At 38.4% G+C, this 18,537-nt stretch overlaps 1 protein-coding gene and 1 long non-coding RNA gene across 5 annotated transcripts in view; one reads left to right on the top strand and one right to left on the bottom strand.

Moving 5' to 3' along the window:
• LOC101856165 (transmembrane protein 201) overlaps positions 1-18,537 on the bottom strand; it is a 47,869-nt gene that overhangs the window by 4,887 nt on the left and 24,445 nt on the right. For all 4 annotated transcript variants that reach the window (XM_005093953.3, XM_005093955.3, XM_005093954.3 and 1 more), the window contains 7 exons: positions 18,189-18,353; positions 17,296-17,502; positions 15,742-15,907; positions 13,413-13,524; positions 9,448-9,651; positions 3,529-3,737; positions 381-566 (listed from right to left, as the gene is read on the bottom strand). In XM_005093953.3, the coding sequence (XP_005094010.1) occupies positions 381-566; positions 3,529-3,737; positions 9,448-9,651; positions 13,413-13,524; positions 15,742-15,907; positions 17,296-17,502; positions 18,189-18,353 (1,249 nt within the window). The remainder of the gene's footprint in view (positions 1-380; positions 567-3,528; positions 3,738-9,447; positions 9,652-13,412; positions 13,525-15,741; positions 15,908-17,295; positions 17,503-18,188; positions 18,354-18,537) is intronic.
• On the top strand, positions 3,624-5,293 carry LOC106011225. The gene is made up of 2 exons (XR_001184699.2): positions 3,624-4,178; positions 4,637-5,293. It is a non-coding gene; the product is annotated as an uncharacterized LOC106011225 (long non-coding RNA).

The following is an 18,537-nucleotide window of genomic DNA, read 5'->3' as shown; positions in this document are numbered from 1 at the left end:
CAAAAAAAAAAGAGAAATATTCTCTGCTTTCCAGGAAGCATATAGTGCAAACTATAGATTACACATGCTATAATACTAACTGACGAGATCTTCCACTGAATACAGTCGGGTAACCACTCCCAACTGCGTGAAGAGAGGAACATTTGTGTGATGTGCCTTTCCCAGGGACACAACGTTGTGCCACGGACAGGATTCAACCCAATATCTCATGGTTGAGAATCTAAGAGCCCGACCACTAGATCAATGATGCTGCACTGTGGTTCTAACAGTTTAAAAACATTGTATATCATTTGACCAGAGCACAATTACACCAAGTTGTGCTCGCATTTTTCTAGTCATAAAACAGACAACACATTCATGAATAAGAAGATGAGAATTACTTGTACTGGAAGAAGAACTGGCGGCACCAAAGCTAACAAAACTGAGCCTGCTTGGTGAGAGAACTGGACGAAGTCCACTTGGAGAACAAGGGCGATCTTCATTTGATGATTCTGACGCGAAAGACGGGGACCTGTTAAAGGACGACTCAGCACCAGCAGGCACGGACCAAAAGCTCGACGAAGCACCTGGTGACAGAAGAAAAAAACCAGAAATTGGTTTACAGTTTCCTTTATCTTCACTAATTATTTATAACTAGGTGGGCCCCCTTTCGATGAAAGGAATGATCGGTGCATTAACATCAACTGAAAGTCATTGGCCTACTACATTTACACTCGACAGGAATGGAGCAATAAATCTTGAGAGAAAAGTGACACATGTCATATGTTTTCGAGTTGCCAAATATCAGATGAATAGATTGATTCTCTCTCTCTATTCCTCTTTTGTGGTTGTACACTCCATAATTTCAAAGGTGTGGAACAATACCCACGGCTAGAGAACAGAAACCTCACTTGTTTACAATGGCATCTTAGAAGATGGACTTTCCCAAGATTAGATCTAAACGAAACTAATGAAAAACTGAAAATTAAACTACAGTGACTTCAGGCTCCTCAATGAAACTGTGCACCCTTTAAATGATTCTGAACCACCATTAATTTTGACAAATTCGAAAGTTAAGTGGTTCGAAAGTTTTAGGCTGCGAAAATGACAAACTTTCACAAATATACAGTGGGTGTCGCATTCAACGAGGTCACATTCAACGAAAAGTCGGCTCCAACAAGGCAATCCTTAACACATTACACCCTAGCTCGCCAGGGATCGCCCGGGAATTCCCTTACGTGCTCCACCCTGACTCGCCCGGAACCGCCCGCGCTGACCTAGCGTCTTTAGAAACGAAGTCTCGCGGGCCGGGATTTTGATTTGCATAGTTAGAGCAAAAAGTTTCTTCTTTCGTTTGATACTGAAGTGAAATTTTTCGGGCCAGCAGTTTTAGTATTAGAGCTGACCGAAGAGCGATCTCGTTACCGACACTTCAAAAGTATCTCGACTTGTTGAAAAGGGACACAATTGAATTCGAAAACGGAAATAACGATGGATTTGAGCAAAAAGAAGCATATGACAAATCAGATGGCTCAGATTTTGATGAAAAGGTTGTTGCAAGAGTTTGGGGATTCAGATTGATCAGACGGAGAAAATCTAGAATTTAGATCTAGAGCCCGACCGCAAGGCTGAGGGTGAGAGTGACGGGTCGGACACCCCGATTGAACTAAAGTTACAACATTTCCAACAGTTTGCGCATACATAAAGTTATATTTGAAACTACATTCAGTTTTCTTTTTAACTTTTCTTTTTTCAGGATTTTTGGAATTTGTTTTGAATTTTTTAAATATGTTTTTTAAACGCTTGTATTCACGGGAGGTGGGTTCCTTCCCCTTGCTTAGGATCTAACAATGGACTTCCCATCAAGACCCTTAGGGTGGTGTAATGTGTTAATCCCCGATTTGTCCTCTATATCTTTTTGTAAATGTATGTCAGCTCCAACGAGGTTGCAAACAGACTGAAGTAGCTTTCAACGAGGTCGCGATAACCAAATAAAAGCAATTAGCGGCCCCAAAAGCGAAGAATTTTTCTCCTTTCTCTCCATCTTACGCGAAGCACAAGACCCATCATCGATTCCTAACACATTGTATTTCTAGATATCTAGTGTGCCTCCTAATATGGGCCCCAATGCCAAGAGGATGGGCGAGGGTTGGCCTAGGGTAGGGATGGGAGGAGGTGGGTGGGAACACGATGCGGGCTGTGTGAAACTGGATGAACTCTGGATGGGGGTAGGTCTAGATCAACACCTCAATTTTTTTCAGTTTTCTTTTCTTCCCCTGATCATAAAATCCAAGCTCCTGCCTTTACTTTATGTTTCTAGGCCTAGATGTGAGAGGGTACGTTTCCACACAAGAAGTGTTGCGGGAAAAAAATATTGTACAATGCAGAAATGACGGTCAGACCACAGCTCAAACACGCACACTGATGCTGTTTGAGATTTTCGTCATCAGGGGGAACAACTGTTTTAATTACTGGTATTGGTACATCGTATAATATAATAACTTGTCTCGTTTCTTTACTTTAGCCGTGGTCACGTTCAATGAGAGGCCGGATCCAACGAGGACAACAAGCCGGTCCCGGCAACCTCTTTGAATGCGACATCCACTGTAATATGAATAGATGAGGCTCTTTGAATTCATTACTCTCATATTGCAAACAAATACAACAACAAAAAATCACAAAAGTTTCATTTTATACTTTTAAAATTTTTACTGACGATCTATTTTGAGGCTCTGAAAATTCATTACTGTAAGACTGTAAAAAAAAAAAAAAAATCACAAAAAATAGGTTACAGTTAATTTTACTTCATTAATTATTATTCACTATGACTCTGTGAATTCACTATCATGTTTTGACAAATAAGAAAAAGAATCACGATAGTTGTTTCCAATTTCCTTTTTCGTGAATCTACTATTTGAGATGGCCGAATTTTGCTATTCAAAAGGCTTTTTAATGGCTGCATCGATCGACCTGCGGTTTTAGCCAAAAGACTCTTTAAAATATTCTCCAGATCATGACGCCCTTCGTTTTTTCAGTTTCGAGACAGTTTTGCTGCAAAAAACTAAATTTCTTTATTTCGCCGATCGCTTTTGTAGGCCGGCGCTTCTGTCTCTGTAATTTTAGAAAATCCGCCAAATTTGTTTATTTCAAGTTGTACTTCCATTCGATACTATCGCGCATTGTAGCGGAATACTGAGCACTATTTTAAGTGTGCGATCCGTATAGATCTAGACCTTTTAATTTTTTGCATCTCCCAAGATTTATTGCTCCATTCCAGCAGAGTGTAAATATAATAGGCCAGTGACTTTCAGTTGATGTTAATGCACCGATCCTTCCTTTCATCCAAAGGGGGCCCAGCCAGTTTGTTTCTAAGTGAGTAAGAAAAAACTTTTTAAAAATCGGTCTTATGTTTGATTTTCCCTCACTGATTATTCATATCAACACTCTGGGAATTTGCAACTGGGTTACTGCAAGTCAGTTTTCTCTTACGTGTCTTTCTTTCTTTTCTTTTCTAGCTTGGTGACACTACAAACTCAAAAAACAACTGACCTGGCACTTTTCTTGACCCAAGAGAAAAAGAGTTCAAATCCTGAAGGAAGTTATCGAGAGAAGAACCATCTGGTCCTCCACGCTGTGGGTGATGCAAGGAAGATGAACCAGCTTCTTGAGAAACTGATCCCTTTTTATTTCGCTTGAACTTTATTGGCTTCTGTTCTGCTGTTACGGATGTTGCATTTCCAAGATCAGAAATTGGCCTCCTGAAAAAAAGTTTGTTTTCTTGTTTGAGAAAAGACGAGTACATGGACACATTTACAGCAGGGAAATAGTAAGAGTAAGACAGACAGAAACAATAACAACATAGGAAAGAAAAGGAGTAAGACCTTCTAGTATCTCCCTCCAACCACCTGCCTAAAATAAAGATTCTATAACAACAGTATTTTTCTCTAACTGTGAAACTGAAAAAATCGGGTAAACACTGATTCGTTGTTTAAATGGGTCAAAAGCCATTTCTGCATGTTTTCTATTTATATGGGAGGCCATCATGCACTATAAACATCCCAAACCGTCATGTGTTGTAATCGCGCCTAGACAAAAGTACAGCCTCACTCTCTCACTCTATCCATGTAACTGGAAACATGCTGAAGTTCACGTCGGAGCACAACAATTCGTCTTCCTATGCAACAATTTACGCCCAAAAGGTAAGATTTTTGTTGATTTCATAAAGATATGTTATTACATATCCACCATACAAATCATGATTTGTGCCGTAATTCATATATTAATGTACTTTTCCAGCAAGACATAGTCAGTTACACGTATAGACTGTAATGGTTTGTTGAGACGAATGGTGCCACTAGACGCGCATCAGTCCAGTGCTTCGAGATAAATGATTTCGCTCTAAGCGTGTATCTGTCAGTTACAAGCAGCGGTGAATTTGACATTCCCTACAGCTTTCAAACACTTACACGATTAGATACGACTATTTATAACTATTTTATTGTATTAAAATTTTTGACAAGGCCTTTAAGTGTTTTTTGTTGGAGATCAAGAAACTAATCTCTTTTGAGTCTAAAAGATAAAAAAAACAAGTTTACCTGACAAATAATGATTTTATATTGTTAATGTTAATAAGAATTATTTTATTATTATGTTTCAGCAAAGGGTACAAATCTATAGCTAAGGAGAACCCATAATGGAACAAGATCTTGAGAAAAAAGGGACATTCCAAAGTTCAAGAAAACATGTTGATTGAGATATCGAGCCCATACCAAGTGAAGGTATTGAAGTAAGGTATTGGAGTAGAGGACATGGGAAGAGAAGACAGATAAGAAGCGTGTGTTATGAAAGGCAAAATAATGACCAACAGCAAGTCAGCAGACTTCCAGTTAGCTCAGGTGCTCAATTTGCCAACTGGAGAGGTCAACGATGTTAGTGGAGACAAAAATTTAAAGAGACAGAGATCGGGTGGCACAAGATATAGATGGTCTGGGGTATTTAAACCAAGTCTTTGGCAGAGGAAGAAAGCCTGCAGCCTTTGGAAACAGTCTCAAATTAAGGGCACAGAGCCCATAACGGAACATGATCTTGAACAAGTGGAATGTTCCCAAGCTCAAGAAAACACGTTGATTGAGACTGAACGCTCACCAAATGAAGGTATTAAAGTTTAAGTAGAGGTCATCAGAAGGGAAGACACTGATGTAACTTTAGAAATGGAGACCATACACAAAGCGCATGGAACAAAGGGGAAGCAAAAAGCTAGTAGAGAAACATGGACAAAAGAAAATAATAAGAAAAAAGAGAAAAAGGTCAGGAACATCAGGAAAGAAAGTACACGTCAAAGGTTACATTTTGTCATGGAGGAGAAACCAGCCAGAATTCCCGGAGATCGTTGCGGCTGCAAAACTTCCCACACCTATTGCAGCACAATGATAGATGAGGACCGAAAGCAAATTTTTTAACGTGTGGAAAAGGAATTGGGCTCAGAAACATTTTGTGTCAGCAATGACACACAGGAAAGACGTCTCCAAGCATACTACACAAGATTCGGACTCCACAACATCAAGAGAATCTGCTTCATGTGTGCACCACTATCTGACACAAGATAGAGCTTACAACAAATGTGAGGCCAGCTGACAAAATGAGTTACTTCTCGCAATCCACAATTGGAGATATTGGCCAAAAATCGATACTACGGTCAAATTTGTAGATTTTCTATTGATGCCATTTTCTTTAAGTATAACATGCCTTTTATTACTTCATACCTATAAATTGTAAAAAACTTCAGCTACAAGCGCGATATATCATTTGCATAATATTCTGAATAGACAGGGTCTTGAACATCTAGCTCTCACTGGCAAAATTGAGGGCAAACGAGGCAGGGGTAGGCCCAGAACAACATACTTAGGGAACCTAAACAAATGGGTATACGGGAAAGATCAGGGAAATGTAGCTTTTTTTGAGAGCATCCGAGCAAAGGAATGAATGGAGAACCATGATCGCCGATGTCTGCTGCAGATCTGGCACTGGATGATGATGATGATGATGATCAATTTGAAAAGGGGTCAAATCTGAGAAGCAACTCATTTCATCAGCACGCTTCACAAATATCGGTACTTTTACTGTACTCCGGTACATTTTGAGAACCAGTACTTTTACTGTACTCCGATACTTTTTATAGAAGTACTTTTGAGTATTTTTGAAGTACATTTTGAGTACTTTTGAAGCTTAATGAAAGAGTAAGTGCCGGCATTTCTGATCATAATTTACGGAACAAGCACCCGGGCGGGCACAGCCGATCAACCAAGAGTTAAAAGTTGAGATCAAAGAACTGCCCGCCGCGTCAAAGATCAGCCACTCTCGTGAATGTGATCACAAGCGTTTTAAAACTCCATGGAACGGTACAATGATCCCCAGACGGGATCACACATAGGTGTGAACTGACCGATGTGTTTCTTTTCCCCAAACATCGCACTCGCATCTGAGCTCGCCACCTGAACTCACATCACTCGCTGGGTGGGTAGGGCCTACAAGTTCGCTCCAGGCAGGATCACATCGAACTGTGAACTTTTCCCTGACCATTGAAGTTGAAGGCAGTTTTTCTCTATTCCCGACTTTGCGAGACAACCTGAATTTTAATTGGTGTGGTCACAACGTAATGGTACGTAACGACAAAGGCAGGGGGAACTCAATCAGAGATGGAAGGCTACAATTTTTGGACAGGTAAAGGGGAGGGGCAACTGGATAAACGTAGATAAAGATCTCGAGACGATATATTATGCTAATGAGTGTACGGTATAATATTAAGGCATGCCTCATGCTACCATGCTACTGTGATTGGTCATCAAGGTTGACCACTCTTTGCTCGCCATATGTCATATAAACCCACCCAGGGGTCACGTCAGTTCATGGGTCACTGTAGACTCTTCCTTGGCTTCGTCGGCTAAGATCCCGCATTTCCCTTGTTCCCAAGCACTGGGATCTTAGGCGGAGACTACTGTAGTAGAGAATTTTTGGTTACACTATACTTACTAGACTCTAGGAAATTACATGTAGGCCTATTTTGGTTTGCCGTGGGCGCTGTGGACTTCACAGTGTGACCAAAATCTGTCTTACCACTATTATAATCAATTGAAACTCAATGTATATCAATCAAACAATTTTTTAGGCTACCTAAATTTCTTTTTAACTTTTTTGTGGTTTGTGCTTAAGGCTACCTTGATTCCTTGAGGATTTGTTAATGAAGAATTCAATGCACGTTTCCATTTTTTAATTTTTTTTTATTGCTATTTTCATCAATTTTATATTTTCTTAAGAGCAACTTTGTCTCTACATTTTCCAATTTGGATACTTTTCCTACTTTCCGACCTCTAGGACTCACTTACATTTGATCATATTGTCTTGCTCAAACAAGTTCTATTCATAATATCTGTTTGTTTGCTGGGTTGTTTTTTTTTCAATTTCACTGACCATTTCCACTTATGTTCAATGCGTATATTCAAATGCTTTGTATACTGTTTACATTATTAGTAATAAATGGCCCAATTTGTCAAATATACTAGATATCTATGTTATTCAATATGATATTTTGCATTAGCACCGAAGTGTTTCATCATATTAGCAGAAAGTACTCAAAATGTATTCATAAGTACTTTTTAAAAAAGTACTTGTACTCAAGTACATTTTACAGGAAAGTACTTTTACTGTACTTAAGTACATATTTCAGATTGTACTAAAATTTGTACTTAAGTACCTTTTTAAAAGTACTTTAACAGCTTTGGTCACAATAATAGAAAAATCTCAGATTTAGAGGGATGAAGAGGAATAAATGAAGACAGCAAATTATGTAAATGTGTCAGTCGCTCATCAACCAAATCATGATCAAAATATATTCTCTGTGTCTTTAGGAAGCCAGGAAAAGTTTTTAACTATTATACCACAGACACCAGCCAATGAAAGACTATTGCAAATGCATGAAAAGTAAAATGTTGGAAATTGTTACCATCATAGCGAGGAATAGGTCGTCTTGAACATTCTCTACACTGTAGGCACAAATACGGCATTCAAACAACTGAATAGAGGAAAATCAAGGAAGACCTAAATACAATCTAACGATGCCCCCCCCCCCCATTCCTCATTCACATCCAGCAAAGGCAGGGTTGCCTACCATCAGCTATATTAGTAATCAACAAATAGAAAATAAGTAATATGGCCATGTCTTGTCCTCTTTCATGGGGTGTCAAGGACAGGGGTTGTACACCTTTCCCTGATCAAATATACATTTAGATGATTCAAACGAAACATACAGAATTTATTCAACCAAGTCAAATCAAATTCAACATACAAAGTTCAAACATCAAAACAGCGGGAGCAGTTCAAATTCAACAAAGTTCAAAATCATTACTGCCAGTTCAAATTCGAAACACATTTTAGGTACAATAGGTTGTTTGACATGGTCTTTATGAGCACACCACCCCCCCCCCCCCCTTTTCTCTCTCTTTTTCTATCTCTCACTCTCTCTGTCTGTCTCCCTCTCTCTCTGTCTGTCTCCCTCTCTCTCTTTCTGTCTCTCTCTCTCTCTCTTCACCCCTCCCTCTTTCTCTTCTCTGTATTTCTCTCTGTATCTCCCCCCCCCCCCCTCCTCTCTCACTCACTTTAAATTTGTTCAAAGTAGTCGCATCATTTGACTGAAAAAAATGCGAGATGCTTCTGGCAGGGCCATTTGAAGACTTGTTTTTATTTCGTCCAAAGTGTAATCTGGGTGCTTGCAAAAACAAAAGAAACCTTTGGAACTACAGAATACATCACATCATGCTACGCACCTACGGCAGCTAACTTTCAATTTTCAAACAATGATCCATTTTTATAAAGTTCTCTTACTGGACTAGGCCGTCAATCACAACACAAAAGGCCAGGAATTTTCGACCACCTTGTCAACCTAATGTTTGCCTTACTCCTGGCTTTGTCACTTCTGAAGTCAAATGTTTTTTCTAAGAGCAAAGAGGCACCGAGTGACAACAGGGGCTAAAATCAAAGAGGATGTGAAAGTTAGACAGCGGCATGTGACATAGTGACCTAGACTGTCCGGATCTGGTAGTTTTTCTCCTTTTATTCACTGGGAAGGAAAGCAGTGGGTTGGGGTAGCCGAAATTTTAAAAAATCAGAATCAGGGGTATTACAATTGTATTTTTGTAGAATTAAATAAAAATCGTAACAATTTCGCCAAATTCATAATGATGGAAGACAACCCTTTTTACACATTTCTTCCTCTTTCTAACACCACTATATTCCTGGATCCTCAAAATAAAATTTCAAAGACAATGAGACTTGAGGATTCATATAAAAACATCAGGGAACCAATCTTTTCTTACCTTAAAACAGAAATAACTATTGGCATATATGGCATCAATTGCCATGCTCAAAAAATTATTCACACTGAATTTCACGAAATGATATCAGAACAATTCTTACCTCAATACAGAAATAAAATCCAGATTTCTAGGTACTCGAGGCCGCAAAACACAAAAGGCTGCTGCAGTTAAAGTGGACAGAGCGATGATGAGATGACCAGCGCCTCTAACAGCCAACCAGGGCAGGAAGGTGAGGACATCCCTGTTGGACAGCACAACACAAACCACCCACAGGTTCACGTGTAAGGCATCCTCAGGGTACCAGCTGCCAAGGAATCATTAGATACACACAGTAGCATTATCAAGAACTTCACATCTCCTTCATTATCACACTAACAGCATCATTCCCAACCTCTTTTTTTTCAAAATTGCAGATATCGTTTCATCGTTTGCAAATCTTTGACTCAATTTAGAAAAACTCACAATAACAGCTCTAACATTGCTGCGCCGCACACTTTTCTTCAAACTGTTGACATTTGGAACCTAAGAAATGGGGCACAGGATCAAAAAAAATATTGAAAAATTGAAAAATTGAAAAAGACACCAACACAAACACTAAAAAGAATATCCAGCAAAGGCAACCATACCCTTAGGACCAGAGCTGGTAGTAACGGAGTACAAGTACTCCGGTACTTGTGCTTACGTTACAATTTTCGGTACTTTTACTGTACTCCGGTACATTTTTGAAACCAGTACTTTTACTGTACTCCGATACTTTTTATAAAAGTACTTTTGAGTACTTTTTAAGTACATTTTGAGTACTTTGGTAGCTTAATGAAAGGGTAAGAGCAGGCATTTCTGATCATAATTTACGGAACAAAAACCCGATCAACCGCCAAGGGTTAAAAGTTGAGATCAAAGAACGGCCCGTCGCCTCAAAGATCAGCCACTATCGTGAATGTGATCACAAGCGTTGTAAAACTCCTTGAAACGGTACAGTGTTTGCTCCAGACGGGATCACACCGAGGTGTGAACTGACCGATGCGTATCTTTTCCCCAAACATCGCACTCCCATCTGACCTCACCACCTAAACTTACATCACTCCCTGGGTGGGTAGGGCTTACAAGTTCGCTCCAGGCGGGATCACATCAAACTGTGAACTCTTCCCTGACCATTGAAAGCAGTTTTTCCCGAATTTGCGAGACAACTTGAATTTTAATTAGTGTGTCACATCGTAATGGTGCGTAACGGGCTCAATCAGAGATGGAAAGCTAAAATTGTTGGACAGGTAAAGGGGAGGGGCAGCTGGATAAACGTAGATAAAGATCTCAAGACTCACGACAGGCTAATGAGTGTGTATATATAATATTATTTATGGCATGCCTCATGCCACTGTGATTGGTCATCAAGGTTGACCACTCTTTGCTTGCCATATGTCATAAATCCACCCAGGGGTCACGTCAGTTCATGGGTCACTGTAGATTCTTCCTTTCGTTGGCTAAGATCCTAGGCTTTCTCAGTCTGAGAAAGCCTAGCTAAGATCCCATATTTTCCTTGCTACCGAGCACTGGGATCTTAGGCGGAGACTACTGTAGTAGAGAATCTTTGGTTACACCACACTTACTAGACTCTAGGAAACTATTGTATTTTGGTTTGCCGTTGGCGCCGTGGACTACACAGTGTGACCAAAATCTGTCAGACCACTATAATCAATTGAAACTGAAACTGTGTTCTCAATGTGTATCTTACAATTTTTAGGCTGCCTAAATTTCTTGTAAACTTTTTTTGGGTGGTTTTTGCTTTTAAGGCTACATTGATTCCTTGAGGATTTGTTAATGAAGAATTCAATGCACTTTTCCATTTCTATGCGGGCCATTTTCATCAATTTTATGTTTTCTTAAGAGCAACTTTGTATCTACATTTTTCAATTTGGATACTCTTTCTGTAGAACTTTCCGACCTCTTGGACTGACTTACATTTGATCACATTGTCTTGCTCAAACAAGTTCTATTCATAATATCACTTACCCACTAGTTGCGTCTGTTCGTTTGGGTTGTTTTTTGTTCAACTTCACGGACCATTTCCACCGTTCAGTGCGTACATTGTATATTCAAATGCTTTGTATACTGCTTACATTTTTAGTAATAAATAGCTTAATTTGTCAAATATACTGGATAAGTTATAAAATATGATGTTTTGCATAAGCGCTGAAGTGTTTTAGCATATTAGAAGAAAGTACTCAAAATGTACTCATAAGTACTTTTTTTAAAAGTACTTGTACTCAAGTACATTTTATAGGAAAGTACTTTTACTGTACTTAAGTACATTTTTTAGATTGTACTTAAATTTGTACTTAAGTACTTTTTAAAAAGTACTTTAACAGCTCTGCTTAGGACTGTCACAGGCTTGAGGGACTTCTTTAAAATTCATTCCATACACAGTATTGTGTAAGGAGACAAATAATGCCTGCTAGAAAATCTTAAACATGATCACAATTGTTATTTGGCACTTAACTCATTCGCTACGTATTATTTTCGGCTTGTGGACGAATTTTTTTTCGGGAGAGCGAAAGTGATGATGACTAGTGGGCAGTTAAAAGGTCTTTGGGGCCACAAATTCAAATAAATATCAACGTATTATATACCAATATTTTCAGTATGGTTTGTAGAATACATCTGTAATGTTTATTTATGTATTTTTCAACTTTGGTTCCTGTAAGAGACGATTATGCAACACAGTTTTGATTGGATGCGGATAAAAATTGAAAATAAAAAATTTATAATCTTTGGTGAAACTCAATATATATGTTTGCACCTAGTCAAATGATACATCAAAATAACCATAAATGAATATAGAACTGGAAAATATTGAAAAGTTTGCAGTTATTTACCTACATTCCATAATATTTGTACATTTTGAACATAACATCCGATGTTGAAAAAAAAAATTTTTTTTTATAATCTTGAAAAACGATCACAAACAGAAAAAACCCCACTCTTATCTTATATGGAATTATTCAGAATTGCATTTGGAATAAACCTATGCATGTCCTGAGTGGCACTTTTTGTGTAATTTCATCAAAAAGTAGTGATTTTGGGGAGAAAAAAATATTTTGACTATCTAGATCTAGACCTAGATCTAGCACTCAAAAATATTGATTTCTCAATAACAGTGTATTGGCAATATGAGTCCAATCATATCAATATTATAAAAAAGAGTCCTACATTTCTTTAGTGGGCAAAATAATCATAGATTTTGTTGTGTAAAATTACAAAAACTGGTGTCCGGGCTATAATTTTGGCATCGCGATAAAACAAAGTTGAATAAACTACGAAATCGCGTTTCAAAACTGAATCTAAATTTCCGATTTTCAGTGGAAATGCTTGACCTGGAAGTCAACATTATATTATGACCTTTATTTTAACATGGATATGTGGATTGGAATAGAATCTAAGCTAAAATTGAAGATCGGTTGTCGAGCTGCCGGGGGCGGCTTAGCGTACTGATGGCACTTTAGCCGTGCCGCCCCCCCACGGCTCGGCATAGCGAATGAGTTAATTTACTCAACTGGGTCTAAAGACATAATATACATCATAATGTACATAGATATATACAGCATTTTGAACAAAATTTTTGATAAAGGATACAATATTTTAAAAATAAGCACATCTACCATTTGCAACAACATCGACAGGGTACAAATGGTGCAGTGACACAGTGAGTGGCTTTCTCAACTTTGTTGACTTCCTTGTGATGTGGCACGCGGTATAACATAAGAAATGAGTTAAGAGGAGTGCCATTCTTTTCATAATTTATATTTGACCTCCTTTTGCTGACCACCTCTGTATGCACAACGTCAAAAGCTTGTCAAGTCTTTACGAAGCTAGCTGACCCATTGACAAAAAGAGTAGTCTCACACAAATCATAAACTGCAGCATTTGAATAAAGATTTATGTGTTAAGACAGATTAAACTTTAATTAAAGCATAAGCTTTTCCTCAAAGGCCCAGAAGAAAAAAATATAAATTCCATAAATATCATCAGAAATACAACAAACTCACACGTGGTGGTATACTTTGTACACACCTATGCCTTCCAGCCACAAACATTCCAGTAAAGCAAAGAGCTGTCCCCAGATATTCAATAATTTCAGCAGTATCTACAGCAGTCCTTGACGGCAATTTCTGGACCAAGAAATCTAGAACAGAACAGAGAAAACATCATATAAAATAACAAATGGCATAAACTCTTACAGTACCGAAGGATCAATTAGTGAAAAACCCTCAAGTACCACACCAGTTTAGAATGCTGAAGACACAGCAGAATTTTTTTTAAGATTAAAAAAACCTTTGCAGCCCCAGAAACATGCTTTAAAAATTCACAGAGTTGCATCATCCATTCAGCTACCATACAGAGCGACTTCCTTTGGTATTTACTTCAGTGCAGTGGCTCTGTTCGTTGTTTAATTATATTTAGTGTGCCTGATCGAGTTAGAGTCGCCAGCGGTAATGAGCGCATACTACGGCCTGGCGACTAAAGTCGGTGATAGTACTAAAAGTGTTAAAATAGAGCATTGGATAATACCATCAACAGGATAAAAAAGGTACAGATGAAAACATAAAAAGTTAACTATCTTTCCTTTAAAAATTATGTAATGCATTCGCAAGTGTAAATATATATTTGCTTTGAAAACATTGATAAGAGAGTTACAGAAATAGAAAGTGGGTGGTTGGCGGGTGCTCTGGAGTGGTTTGCTTCTTCTTTGTTATCAAACAGCTATCATCCTTATCTCCCCTTCTTCTTTTTTGTTTGTTACTCTCTTGTAACACCTCTAATCTTCTGGCGCTCATATGACCTTATGAAGTTGCGAGCGCCGTAAAACCTCTGCTAAAACTTTTTTTTAAAGAAAAAGAAAAATGTTTCAACTAAGCGGTCTCTTTAACCCCCTTTGACAAATTCTGTCGGGACTTGAGAGTTATCAAAAGAAAACAAATATTGTTCAACTAACGTTTATTACGCACAGTTTTGTTTTTGTTTTGGTAGATTTAAGTGTTTTATGGCATTCACAACAGCTTCAAAAGACATCTTAAGCATTTTCTGTTTCTACAGGCCTATCCTTCATAAGCTTTTAGCGTTATTTTTTAAATTAAAGTTGTTCTGTGGATATGTCGGGATGAATATAGTCTGTGTGTGTGTGTGTATGTAGGTGTGTGTGTGTGTGTGTGTGTGTGTGTGTATGTGTGTGTGAGTATGTGTGTGTGTGTGTTTGTGGGTGTGTGTGTGTGTGGGTGTGTGCATAAATATATATTGCATGAGAAGAAAGGAAGTAGTAAGAAAGACTTTGAAAATGGGTATTCCAATGTAAAGCGCATTGAGCTACTTTTTTGGAAATACGCTATATAAATATGTTATAAATTATATTATTATTATTACTAAATGGTCATATAAGCACCCACGACACGTTAAACACTTTTAGTTTGCTGGAATTAATTTTGCCAAGCCGGCGGCAGAAGCCTACTCTTATTGATTTTGGACCAGAAATGGATCTTTAACATGTGCAATCTCAGAGAATTTTTGCCCTCACCCGAGAAGGCTAGGTTTACGATCTTACCTACTCTAACATCAGGGGTGTGGCAGCAGTAAGAAGGAGATAAGGGGTAGTAGTAGAAAGGTTGCAGAAAGAGTCAGGAGCCCAGAGGAGGGGGCAAATGGGGGATTAAGTGGAGACGAGAGCAGACGACAGAACCTCGTTAGAGCGCATGAAAGGAGGTGAAAGAAGAACATTTTAGAGAAGAAATTTTTTTGTCACTGTCAGGTTTCGAACCCGATACCCACCGAATGAGAGGCGAACACCGTAACCTTAGACAACAAGAGTCCCCCTACACACAGTAAAACAAGCCTCATAGCCAACACCTCTGAAACCCCAACTACAACAACTCTTATTTAAACAAACCCTAAACTACGAAAATACTGATATAACAGCTCTGAATATGAAGACCACCAAAAGTTAAACAGGCTACCTCTCACATTTTCTTGACAACTCTAATCAGCCAGCCCATCCCCCTAATTCCGGGCAAAAAGATGAAATTCTTAATAAAAACGATTTCCGTAGGGAGAAATCAAACCCACATCATTTGCATACAACAACGAAGAGCCAAATCACTACATCATAAATGCTGCTTAACCAGAAGCTAATCATACTGGGACTTGTACTCTAAGTAACTTGTAAATTCATAATCAACTTTGATTCCAATTTCCATAACGTAATAAAAGAAATTTCCAACTTGTGACTTTTCGTCAGAGACGACTTTTGTTAAAGGAAAAAAAACCGGTCATCTTAGGGTACTTTCATGGACCGATATATTGAGGTCTACACTACCAAAACAAAACTTGACACAGCCAGCATAAAACTCACCAACGTAGCCTTGCAGAATGCTGTTAGAGAAAAGTTTAGTCGAAGTCGATGCAGCAAGAAGTCGTACATTTATTACCAACAATGCAAATGCTAAAATCAAACAGAAGAAGAATATGAAGGATGGTAAATAGCGTCTCTTTGGCAAATGCTCTGTGTTCTGTGAAGTCTGGGGAGAAAAAAAAGCATTTTCATAATAAAATGTATGTCTTAGAATGTTATAGCTTTTATTTACAAGAGAACCATTCTAAAAACTAAAAGATCGTTCAACCAGTAATTGGTACAAACGAGGAATATGCTAGTAAAAGTGCACAAAAAAACCCTCAACAACCCTTCTTTGTATTTTATATATGTTGAGTATAAAATACATTCATAATAGTTTTCTGTCATATTTGAGAAAAAATTATGTAAAACATGTTTTGCCTTTCATTAAACGTTCTTAGAAGGGGAGCAAAGGTACGCAGACATCAAACTGTTCATCCATTTGACATTTGTTACCTATAACAACATAATCGATTCTCACGCTGTCATAAATCTGACATGCTGAAGCTCTTCCAAGGTAGTAAATAGATATTTCAACAAAGTCTTTGTCTTTTTATTCCATCAGTTCACCACTCAACAATTAAAAGGCTGTCTGAAAACTGATTACAGTCAAAATACCAGACCTGCCACTCTATGAAATCTAAAAATCAGGATCTCAGGGGAAAAAATTGGGATTTGGTGAAAAAAGTCGGGATAAATGACAAACCATCAAGGTGACTGCCAAGCTGACTTTAAAAAAAAAAAACTTTCCAGGGGTGTCCATAAATATATCCAAGTACATGCCCTCTGAGTGCTGTGCGTGCGTGCGTCTGTACACGCGCATGTGTGTGTTATCATTATTTTTTAAGATCTTGAAGTATCATGTCAAGGACTCCTAACTGAAGTGTCTACAGCCCATGTAAGTCTCGAAAGACGTATCAACCAGTGTGCATGAATTTAAGTTGACCCCGTCAACGGATGGTCCCCGGCTAACGCGAAACTCACATGTGATGCGAATGCACGATTGAAACAGTTTTACTGACGGGTCTTGATGACAGTACTGACTAACAATAACTTGGACAAAACTTGTTTTGAAAGCAACAGGTGAACTATGAATAGTACTGATCATTTGTATGTCGCAATAGAAACATTTATCTGGCCATCATCAGAGAATTTTGAGTGGAAACAAAAGCGAAAGTAGATCTTAAGAATGTCCCAAGTCGGAATGCCAAATTGAAACTACTTGCATTAAATATAGTCGAAATAACATGTGCGAGCAAAGATACAACACAACTTGGGGCGAGTCGACTACTAAATCCAGCATTGATATTTCAGAAAATAGTGCTCCCAGTTCCTGCAACATGCTGACAAAAAGTTTAACGCGCGAAATCGGGAAAATCAGGATGCTTGAGATTTGAGGCAAAAAATCGGGATATCCCGGTCAAATCAGGATGAGTGGCAGGTCTGAAATACACATAGTCTACCACAAAATCTCCTTCCAGGAAAAATCAACATTTTAAAACACACAACTCTCACCAGAAAAGATTTAAACAATGCATCGTCAGAATTCCCCATCTCCTTATGCTCCCTCAACTTTTCCACTTGTGACTTTTCCATTTTCTCAAGTAGCAAGTGGTCTTGTTTCTTCAAGTGCTCAAGCACTTTAAGCTCACAGGCCTGACAAAGGCGATATACAATCTCCAAGTACTGGCTGTAGCTCTCTATCTCCTCATCATAGTTGCCCTGTAAGAAACATTCAAAACTCAATGCCTTTTCTTCTTGTGTGTAAGATAAAACAAGATTTTAAAAAACCACCAAGTTTCTTTTAACTGCAAGAGTCTCATAACTGATTTGTTTTTCTTTTTTTTCCACAAATTCTTTGGGGCAGTTGGATCAATTTCCTATTATTTTCAACTAACAAAAATTTGTGAATACATGCTCTGTTTTAACACATCTTTAATATAGTTTAAATTTTGATCTACACAATTTATATCATTCAGGAGCCGAGCTTCGACCCAGCTCAATCTAGTTCTCAAACATGTTAAATGTTAAGTCTTCAAAGTGACATTTTTGTTCAACAGTCAAACACAAACTACAAACCATTGCGTGGTAATAGAAACAATTAGCTTAAAACTAAAGAGATTAGATCAATACTACAACTGAAAAGAATATAAGCAACACCACCCTAGAGCACCTATTAACCACCCATTAAAGTTGGTCAGATAGTCAAAGTTGTGACAACAGTCAGTCTTGTCAGTGCACTGTTTGGGTACCCTCATGAGAGGGAGTTGTGTATTGTTGTATGTCTATCATTGTCCATGAATATAATGAGTACATTTCTGTGTTGATGTTGAATCTTTGTACGTCGATGTTCAGGCATATCCACCCAAGACTCATGGATCAATGCAGTTCATGTTATCATATCTTACCTCATCTAAAGGGGTATAGGCCGCCAGTTGGCGCACCTTGATGGTCTGATGGTGAGCACAAGCCTCACAGAGTAACCCTCTGACCTCAGCCGAGGAAGCTGCTCCACTGGGCAAATCTTCCTTCACTGCATACTGTGTTTCAATGGGATGTACATAGTCACCTGTCTTTGAGGAAAGAAAAGGTTTCTTTGAGGACATGGACACACAGCATCAGTAAAACAGAGACAGAGAGACAGGTGCATTTATAATATTTCCTTCGGATCTCTCCAAAGTCTAGACATTCGGTTAAGATGTGTCTATTGGTAAAATCTGTGTCGCATCCGACACAGAACGGCTTCTCATCTCCCTG

The sequence above is a fragment of the Aplysia californica genome, unplaced genomic scaffold (genome assembly GCF_000002075.1).
Source record: "Aplysia californica isolate F4 #8 unplaced genomic scaffold, AplCal3.0 scaffold00073, whole genome shotgun sequence".
Taxonomy (NCBI): Eukaryota; Metazoa; Mollusca; class Gastropoda; order Aplysiida; family Aplysiidae; genus Aplysia; species Aplysia californica.
This window is presented reverse-complemented; position numbering and strand designations above follow the sequence as displayed.